The sequence below is a fragment of the Pinus tabuliformis genome, chromosome 5_1 (genome assembly GCF_031772625.1).
Source record: "Pinus tabuliformis cultivar Carrire ecotype Pingquan chromosome 5_1, CPIR1, whole genome shotgun sequence".
Taxonomy (NCBI): domain Eukaryota; kingdom Viridiplantae; phylum Streptophyta; class Pinopsida; order Pinales; family Pinaceae; genus Pinus; species Pinus tabuliformis.
In genome coordinates, this window is record NC_142305.1 from 241,192,913 (window position 1) to 241,203,690 (window position 10,778).

The 10,778-nt window shown below is 44.1% G+C and overlaps 1 protein-coding gene across 1 annotated transcript; it reads left to right on the forward strand.

Annotated features, from left to right (window-relative positions):
- The first annotated feature begins 6,171 nt into the window (after nucleotides 1-6,171).
- Nucleotides 6,172-10,419, forward strand: LOC149164305 (uncharacterized). The gene is made up of 3 exons (XM_089429433.1): nucleotides 6,172-6,769; nucleotides 7,265-9,214; nucleotides 9,605-10,419. The coding sequence occupies exons 1-3, from the start codon at nucleotides 6,172-6,174 to the stop codon at nucleotides 10,417-10,419; spliced, it is 3,363 nt and encodes a 1,120-aa protein (XP_089285559.1).
- The last annotated feature ends 359 nt before the right edge of the window (nucleotides 10,420-10,778 follow it).

Sequence of the window (10,778 nt, forward strand, 5' to 3'; positions counted from 1 at the left end):
AGGGGTCAACCTTAGAATCATTGTGACATGATTTGAATGAAGGAGATGGCAGGGCAGGAGTTGGGACACTCGGGACCACCGAGGTCAAAAATAACCAGATAGGTAAACCAATGGTTAACCCAGGGAGGGACAACATTGCCATATAAGGAGCACCAGCATTTCCAAAAGAAGGAAAAGGACCAGGATTCCCATCCGAGGGGAACCTTGACTAGTAGACTCTAGAACAGTTGCCATTGGAAATGACCCTAAAGAAACACTAAGGAAGATAAATTTAACTAGGAATATTTCGTGGGTAGTTAATTTTAAGACACTGAAACAAAAATTTGCCTTTTCATATTTTAAGAGTTAAGAAAAGGACGAAAGGTGACTCTAGTCGCTTTCGAAATTAACGAGCTCGAAAGGACAAGTGCTGGATGATATTTTCAAATTTAAAGAATCAGGAAAGATCAAAAATGAATACTCAGGGTATTCTAGGCAAAAGGATTACCAGGTAACTGTGAACTGCAGAATACTTCCCGGCAAACCGAGAAGTATGGGTAGGCAATCTCCTCGAATGATGTGTTCAGTGTATCACATTTACAAGGTGGCAGACTCGGCTTCCTATGGATAAATGATTGTAGCCCAGTGGGGTCTCTTGTTATATACATGATGATATGGGGAGCACAAGTCCGTACTAGCGTTGTCTAATGCCGAAGCGAATGACAGCTGCTAGGTTTAAAGATGCCGGAACATGTCTCTAGTCTAGACCACTAAATGTGAGCATTAAGTTTCAATGCTTCCTTAGGTTAATTCAATAAAGTTTAATGGTTGATCTTGAATTAGGTTTCAATTACAAGGACCTCCAACTGTCATCTGAAAAAAAATTCCTACATGCAGCTATATGAGGAAAGAGATCTTGCTTCGATGAAATTTAACACTAATTTAGAGATAGGGAACACAAAACCAATGCGACAATCAAAGAATGAAATATCTCTCTAATAAATCTACTAAATGCACTTAATCTTCCCTCAACAACAAAAGAAGTTTCATTTCATTTCATATGCTTGTGATGATGCAATTCTAGCTTCTTAATGATGCTACTAATGCAATATTTTTGCTTAAGTAAACTAGAATGATGTTCTTTTTTTCATAAAATGAAAAATGAATCCTTCACATAAAGCACTTTAAATGAAAATTTCCACAATTCCGAACAAACAAGCATCAATAAAATCCAAAGCATTATAAATGAAACTAAAAACAACTTCTTCCCTGAATCGAACAAACCAAACCCATAAATGCTTCAATCGAGAAACCAAGGAATGTAATCTATGCCTGGAAAGAGAAAAGAGACACTCGAAATAAGAGAACAAACGAGATTCTTTCACTCATTCAATTGAAAACAAAGCATCCTAGTCACTTCTAGGAGGAAGGACAGAGTTTCAGGATCAAGACACGCTAGCATTGGAATGGGAGAAATTATGATTTTTCTTACCCCTGAGACCGGAGCGACTTTTTGGGCCAAAAGTAGTGCCGATTGGCACGACTGACCAGTATTACAACTAGCGTTGATGGCCTGATCAGTGTGACTGCCTAACTGACAACTAGCACTGATCGAGGGATTCAAAGAAAAAATAAAAAAGAACTTCACACAGGGCCAGACTTAACACATCAGTGGGTGGGCTAAACCAAGCAAGCACACAAAGCAAGCTAAATGAAGCTTTCTAGTCAGGAAGAAAACAGTCTAAGAGGCTTATGGGGTCAAAACCACAAGATCAGAACACACTGGCCAAGATTAGGGTTAGGCCCTAATCTTCACTTACATGCATCGACGTGACTGCCTAACTGACATCAAGCACTAGAGGCTGGTCAGCACGACTGTTTCTCAGCAACTCGCACTGATCGGCGCGACTGTCAGTGAATTAAGTGCACTGATTGAGGGAGCTAAGGAAAAAATAAAAAATTCTTGGAATAGGGACTAGATTTGTTACTATGAATTTAAGACTCAGACCAGTAAGTAGGAGAAAAAAACAGAACCAAAGGGAAAACGTGAAACTAGAAAAGTTCTCACGAAATCATGAAATCCAAGACAAACAAAATGATTGGGTCCCTAGTGGAGTCACCAATTGGTGGTGAAGTAAAATTATAAGTGCAGACATGAATGAATTCCTTTAGCCTGATAATGGGTCTAGCCACAACAAATACATTCTATGGAAGATTTCCTTAGGTTAGAATCAATCAAGAGGGCCTACCTCTTGGTCCGCTTATCCTGCTTGATGATGTCCTCGCTTTCTCGCTCCAGCTATCTCTCGCTTCCTTCTTCAAGCATCTTAAACAAGTAAACAACAACAAACAACAAACATAATAATAGAAAAATTGCAATTCAACCTACTTAACAAGTCAAGAAACATTAAGCTATGAATATGTAATATTACAAAACATGTAGAAAATCAATCATAGTTGCATATATTAATATCAAAGAGAGATTACAACCATTTGTCTTGACATTGTAGTCCTCCTCTGACAAGACCAAGTTCCCACACACTTCTGCTAGCATTCCATGATGGCCTCAATCAACAATAGTTTTAAGGCTCTTCCATTTAGGCTTCACTCCAAACCAAATAACACTTCTCCCTCACACAACTAGATAGCTACAACTAGTAATAGCTTGCTTGTCTACTCCAAACCAAATCACATCAACACTCAACCAAAAACTATGACTGCAACTAGTTTGTGCATGGGAATAAGGGAGGTTTATATAGGAAATATGGATGGGAGATGGATCCTCTTCTCATGCGAGAAGGACTTATCCCTTGAGGTAGTTCCATCATTATAGGGGAAAGGAGCCCAAACTATCATCCTCGACCCCATCCGGCCAAACCATTTATCGGACTTCCGTTACGAAGCTTCTAGAGCTGGAAGCTTCGGCTCTAATTTAAAAAAATTTCCATAACAGGACCGGCGTGACTGAAACACAACTTAGTCACTCCAGTCAGCGCGAGGAGTAATGCTAATCTCTGCACATCGACGTGGGAGATACAAAGTCCATTAGCGCAGGTCTTGTAAACTAAGCAAAACAGAAGTTTCAGGGGAAATGGTGCAAAAAGGAATTTATCTGCTCATGAAGAGGGACACAATGGGAGTTTATTCATGAAAGCAAAGCGTGTGGGGTTCACTGTAGAGATCCTCCAGGATCAAGGAACGAGGAGTACATGGACAGTGACAAAATGTTGTGTAACAGTAATTGTTCCCTTGGATCTAACAGAAGGATTAAGATATAGAGAACCAGTCAAAGAAGAATAATGTGTGGTTGAAATAGACAATATATATCAAATCACAGTGAAGGAAAAATATTGTGTTAACCCTACTATAGAGGTCAAGTTGAGTTTGGAGCATGATATTTCTCATACCTTAGACTCAGAAGAATAATTGAAGAACTGGCATAATAGGCTGCATGAAGTATCCACAAGGCAGTGTGCAAGAATTACCAAATCATTTTGTTATATCTGAGGTATGTAACTAGGCTTCTTATGATGCCTTAGGTGATGTAAATACTTTTATTAATGATTGTGAAGAACAAGTTCCAGAAAATCAAAGGTTGTCAGCCTTGGATATAGCCCTGAAAGCTACCCCTACTAGATGGTGGAATTCACATGAGAAGAATATAGGAGGTTGTCAGGAATGTCGAAGACTAATGTGGATAAGGTTTGGATAGATAGATACAGAGGTAGAGATAAGATATGATGGTGAAACTAATCCTATGAACCATATCCAGCTATGCACTACAGCATGGAATTATATTCCACAGCAAGAATGGGTACATGGATTGATTCATACATTAGAGACAATTCCTAAGAACTAGTACCTAGAAACAGAGCTTCAACATGGAACCGCAAATTGGGCAGATATGGTTGATGGATTCATATTAACATTCAGTTTTGAGGATGATTTTCCGTACATATATTTGGCCCTTTCGACAGTCAAGAAGAGGATATTTGAGAATGTAACCCCACTGACATGGAAGAAACTTGATTGGGTTGTGCAGATAGAAAATGCACTAGAATTTTATAATCTTACTGCAGAAGAAGAAGAAGATCCTCGCAACATCGACATAGAAAATTTAGAAGGATATCATGAAGTAACTCGACCTGAGCTAGAGATACCAAACATAATGAAGCCACTAAAGACCAAGAAGATGAACATAGGATCAGAGAAGGAACCCATGTTTTCAACAATAGAAGACTACTGGGATGAGGAGACAGTCGGTAAAGTTACATAGCTACTTCCTTAATATCAAGAATTATTTCCCACTAAGTTTTCATAGATGAAGGGTATAATAGGAGATCTAGGAGTCATGAATATTCCTCTTAATCCTGGTGAATATTATGGGAGGAGAGATCTGAGAAGAACTCGACGGCTAGGGTTCTGACCTCAACACCGACGGCGCAGTCTGCACAGTTCAGGATTCCTTCACGGGCCTGACCCAAAACCCTGTTTCGACACAGCGTTGCAGGGTTCTAGCGCAGTACAATGGAATCTCCCCAGGGGGGGGCGTCAACGCCCTCCCCCAAAGCAAACACCTCGCAGCAAGGACCTAAACAGACAATTGTATTTGGGTCTGTTGATGAGGAAGTGATAAACAAAGAGAACCGGCAACAATACGGGCACAAGGAGACGGGCGGTCAGAAGGACAAGACCGGCGTCACACAAGGTAGAAAGGAAAAACCAGAAGAAGTTTCGAAGGTCTCTTCGACTACTTGCAAGCCAATAGCTACAGAACGGCCCAGAATAGAGCTGTCGGGACATAAGATTGACAAACGAATCGAATACATGAGGGATCATGCCCTCATCGGGAAATTTATAGGGTTTTGGCCGACAGAAAAGGCCTTATATGGCTGGATTGCAGCGAAGTGGAAACCCAAAGGAGATGTGACTTTGCAGCTAGGGCTGAAAGGTTTCTTTACTGCGATTTTCTTTTGCCTTGAAGACAAATACAGAATTCTGGGAGCAGGGCCTTACTTTTTTAACTCAGCTGGTCTGTATTTGAGGGAATGGATACCAAGATTTAACCCGGACAAGGAAGATCTCACCTGGGCACCAGTCTGGATCAGGATGTATTCACTTCCAGATGAGTATTGGGACGAAGATATTCTCAAAGACATAGGAAATGGATTGGGGGAATACATCAAAGCGGCAGAAGAAACAAAAATGTGCAGATACACCTCCTATGCTCGCATCTGCGTCTTCATGCGCCTGGACAAAGCTTTGCCAGAATCGGTAAGTCTCTCTCATCGTGACGAAGAATGGATTCAACCTCTGGATTATGAACATGTCCCTTTTCGTTGTCAAAAATGCCACGCACTCGGGCATCTATTCAGGGTCTGTCCCCTGAATGCCAAAGCCAATGCTCGTGATCCCTCTGATACTCTGACCCATGATGGCTTCACCAAAGCCCCTAGCCGAAAGCGAGCGCACAAAAAACCTTCAAATGGGAATAAGCCCCAGCAAGACGATGCCCATGGCCCTGCTTCAAAGAACAGCTTTGAAATTCTTGCTCAGACCTCGGAAGAGCAAGCCCCGATCTCCAAGCCTAGCCCCGCTCCTCCTTCTTCCTCTTCTCAACCCCCTCCTACAGCCTCCCCCTCTAAACTTCAAATCCCCAATGTCATTCTAGCAAACTTCAAGGAAGGTCGAAAAGAGCCGGCAGAAAAAGACAGTGACATGGACGTTGATGGAAATTTAGATCCCCTCCAAAGCTCAGAGATTAACACTGAAGGAAGTAGCCACGTGCAACAGATGGATGAAGAACCAAAAAGCATAGATCTGAACAGTCTAGACATTTTGGAACTAGAATTAGCATGCAAAAAGAAGGCTTACGACAGTATCCCAGAGATTCAGCTCAACAAACTGGAAGTGGTCATCTCAAGGGCCTATCAACAGCAACAGCTAGGTATCCAGCCAGGAAGCCATTGGGATGGAATCCTTCCCCCAAAAGACACCAAAAAGAGAGGAAGAAGAACGGATCTCCAGCAAAAAATCAAGATCGGGAAAATCCTGGTGGACTCAGGCAGGTATGCTAAATTGACGAAGTACTATAAACCCTCTATTAATAGTTGATCCATGAAGCTTATATCATGGAACCTAAGGGGGCTCAACAGCCTAGGAAAACTCAGAATGTTAAAAAACATGATTAAAATGGAAAAGCCGCAACTACGCTTTCTCCAAGAAACCAAGTGTAACAGCTCTACATTAGGCAGCATCCTCTCCAAAGCATGGCCGGGTTGTCAATCGGTGGCGGTGGATGCATCTGGCGCTTCAGGGGGGCTTGCCATTGCATGGAACACACGAGCATTAACTCTCTCTGATTTTCACGCTTCTCATCACCTCATCCAGGCTGCCTTCCACATTCTAGGCACCAATATTCATGGAAACCTATCAAATGTATATTTCCCGCAGGATACAGGAAATAAAATCGCTCTTCTCAACACCATAGAAGCTCTGAATAACAACAGGAGGCATCCGCTCTGGATTATTGGCGGGGATTTTAACATGATCACCAAGCTGGAGGAAAAGATTGGGGGAAGAAATAGAATGGAACAGGAGAACACCCATTTCAAGGATTTCATTCAGAACACCTCTCTCATAGACTTGCCTTTTTGTAATGGCACTTTTACCTGGAGCAATCGAAGAGCAGGCAAACATCAAATTGCCTCCAAACTGGATCGTTTCCTCATATCAGACAATGCGGTTCACCTAGGAGGAGACATTTCAGCTGCTATTCTTCCCCATACAGGTTCGGATCACTGGCCTATTGCCCTCCAATGGCAAAGACCAGGCGACTTTACCAGAAGACCCTTCCGCTTCGAAGAGTTCTGGCTCTCCCACCCATCTTTCAAAGACTTTGTCAAAACAACTTGGACAACCTTCATTCCGCCAGAAGGCTCCAAGATGTACCAGTTCCAACAGAAACTCAGATATTTAAAAAATCATCTAAAGCGTTGGAACAGGGAGACCTTTGGAAACATCTTTAAGGCGCAACATGACTTAAACAAGGAACTGGCGGAACTCCAGCAAAAAATAAGTACAGAAGGTCACTCTGAGGGAACTCTGGAGCAGGAGCAGCGCATCCACAACCAGTTGGAGGAAAGGAGGAAGCAAGAGGAAATATATTGGAAGCAAAAGTCCAGGATCAGATGGCTGAAGGAAGGTGAACGAAACACCAAATTCTTCCACCGAACCACTATTCAACGAAGAATGCATAACAACATCCCTTTCATTCCAAAACAAGGAGGGGAAAAAGTTGAGAAGCATGAGGAAATTGAGGAGGAGCTCCTTAATCACTTCAAGCATGTTCATCAAGAGCCCGATGAAGACAGGCGACCGACAATTGAGAGAATTACTAATAATGTGCCAAAGCTAATCACAGAGGAACATAATGAGCTTCTCCTTCGCCCTATTCTGACTCAGGAGGTGGATGCGGCCATGTCCCAGCTTAAGGAAGGAAAAGCCCCTGGCCCGGACGGATTCACCACTACTTTCTTTCACACCTTCTGGGAGCTGATAAAATTGGAGGTTTGGAAAATTGTAGAGGAATCGAGAGCTCTCCATTGGCTGCTTCCCTCTCTCAATTCAACCTTCATTGCCCTTATACCAAAAGAGGAGGATTCAATCACCCCAGACAAATATAGGCCGATTTCTCTTTGCAACGTTATATACAAAGTCATCTCCAAAGTCATCGCCAACAGGTTAAAGCCCCTCTTGCCACTGCTCATCTCTCTGGAACAATCTGGGTACGTGGAAGGGAGACAGATCATGGATGGCATTCTCCTCACGCACGAGATCATACACTCCCTCAAGCAGTCCAGGCAGGCAGGTATGATTCTTAAGCTGGATCTTTCTAAGGCTTTTGATAAACTCAGTTGGACCTACATTCAGCAAATGCTAACTGCCTTTGGATTTTGTTCTATGTGGATCCGCTGGATCATGAGTCTTATTTCATCCTCACACTTCTCCATCCTTGTGAACGGGATCCCTTCCCGCCCATTCAAACCATCCCGTGGAATCAGGCAAGGTGATCCCCTCTCCCCCTTCCTCTTTGTTCTAATGGCTGAAGGTCTGGGTCGTCACATTAAACATGCCCTCCACTCTCAACAGCTCAAAGGACTTTCCGTTCACAACACCCCTGCAACTTCTCATCAGCAGTTCGTTGATGACACCATGCTCTTTGGCTACCCTTCTGTCCAGGAAGCCTCCTGCTTCAAAGCCTTGCTCAATGACTTCTCTGAAGCCTCTGGAACCAGCGTCAATAGCTCCAAATCGCAGATCTTCTTCTTTCACACTCCTCCAGTTGTTAAGACTGTTGTTGCTCGAATCCTGGGATTCCCCATTGCAACTCTCCCCTCTAAATACCTTGGAGCCCCCCTTACTGCTTCAGCCATCAAGCACTCCTCATGGCGAACTCTCATTGAGAAGCTCGAATCCCGTCTCAACCTCTGGACGCACAGAACCCTGAATTTGGCCAGTCGTGTAGTGCTCATAAAGTCAGTTCTTCAGGCAATGCCACTCTATTTGTTCTCAATCCTAGCAGCGCCAAAATGGGTCTTAAAAAGAATCAGGGAGCTTCAGCGTGGATTCCTATGGGACAGCACGGCAACTAATCGCAAATGGGCTCTTGTAAAATGGACCACCGTTTGCATGCCCAAAGATAAAGGGGGCATTGGGCTGAGAGACCCTGTGCACAGCAACTCCATCATGAGCGCTAAAATCTGGTGGCAATGGCTCTCTAACCCAGAAAAACCTTGGGCCAAAATTTGGACGGCCAAATATGCCAATCACAGACCTCAGGAGGAGCTCATCAGGTTCACTCCCAATGACAAAGGCTCGCTAATTTGGAATGCGGCCAAACAACACTTCCAATTAATACAGCAGCATAGTTTTTGGGAAGTGAGAGACGACAGAACTGCTCGATTCTGGACAGATGCATGGAACCAAATGCCACAGCTCAGCCACATTCTTCATCCGCCTCCGGACTTCACTGGGGAGGAGCAGCAGCAAGAAAAGATACGACAGTATTGGACTCAGGAGACGGAACATGGATTCAGGAAATGGAAACAGGGTAACCAGTTAATCATTAATGCAAATCATCGAACCACTGAGGAGCTGGAGAAGGAGCTACGAAAAAGAAGCATCAGACATGACGAAGGCAGAGACATTCTTCGCTGGGGATACCAACCAAAAGGTGCCTTCACCACATCTGAGGCCTACAAAATCATATGCAATAACCATGCCCCCCCTGACCCAATATGGAGCAAAATCTGGGGTCTTGGATCCTGGCCCAAAGTCTCCTACTTCCTTTGGTTGGTTGGTCATCAAAGAATTCTCACATGGGACAAACTTAGGCGCAGAAACTTTCATGGTCCCTCCATTTGTTATAACTGCAATCACCATGAGGAAACTCTCCAACACCTCCTAGACTCCTGCCCCTTAGCCAATCAGCTATGGGAAAAGGCAAGCTTTAGATGTCAAAGAAGATGCAGACTTGAGGACGACATCACCAACTCTTTAAGACACTGGCCACAGAATCCCTACAAAAGTGAGATTCTCAACTATTTATGGAACATAATCCCAGGGCTCCTCCTATGGAGCATATGGAAGGAAAGGAACAAACGCATATTCAAAAACCAGCGATCTCCGATAGAAAGTATTTGGAATATGCTTTGTGGGAATCTCAAAGAAACGTTGATGCTCCGATCATGGACGGAGGAGGATTTTCCAACTCTAGACAATGAGAAAGCCATTTTAGATAACTGGCAAATGCATCTACCTCAGGGACTACACAATAACGGCCCTACTAAAAGCAGCATCATAAACAAGGTCACCTGGACTGCTCCTCCAAAGCATACCTACAAGCTCAACTTTGATGGTGCCTCCAAAGGCAATCCTGGTATGGCCGGTTTTGGTGGAATTCTAAGGAATCACGAAGGCACTCCCCTGCAGCTATACTTTGGGAACATTGGATGGGACACCAATAACTCGGTGGAGCTAGAGGGACTTTGGCAAGGGCTCCTTCTTGCTTGGAAACACAACTTCCAACCCCTGGAAGTGGAAGGAGACTCCGAGATCCTTATAAATATGGCCAAGCACCTCCTAAATGGATCTCAAGCAAGGAAAATTGCCACCAATTGGAGGCTCAAAGCAAGGCTCGAAGCCATTGAACAAGCGCTCCATAGCAACAGGGCCATTACCTTCAATCACATAAAAAGGGAAGGCAACAAGGTCGCTGACCTCTTGGCCAACATAGGGGTGGAAAACGAGAATACCCTTCTCACAGGAAATCTGGAAATTATACCAAGTAATGATCAGGCACAGGAATGCGCTCGCCTGGTCCAAAGCGATGCAGCTCCCCCGGATGCGGGTGATAAGGTGGACAGGACGCGCGTTTAATAGAGGCCACATGCAGGCCATGCGCGGTCTTAAGGGTCACGCATGCGAGACGACATGTCTCTGGCCGCTAAGGAATAAATGGGATGGTATTCTCCAGAAGCAATTCAATGCTCTGTCCGGCTCCTTGGTTCGAATGGAGAGAGCAGTAATGGCGGACGGGGTTCGAGGTGGCGGTTGGGATGTTAAAAGAGGTGGTGGGTTGGCTCTCTATGCGCCGGTTCATGCTCAGTCCATGGTGCTCTGTGTGTAGGTTCGTGCTCGGTCTATGGTGCTTCTGGCTATAATTCTTGCTGTCAGGGCCAATTCCCTGACTATTCTGGGTAATCCTAAGCCTGGTCGGTTACTCAATTTCGAGCTGC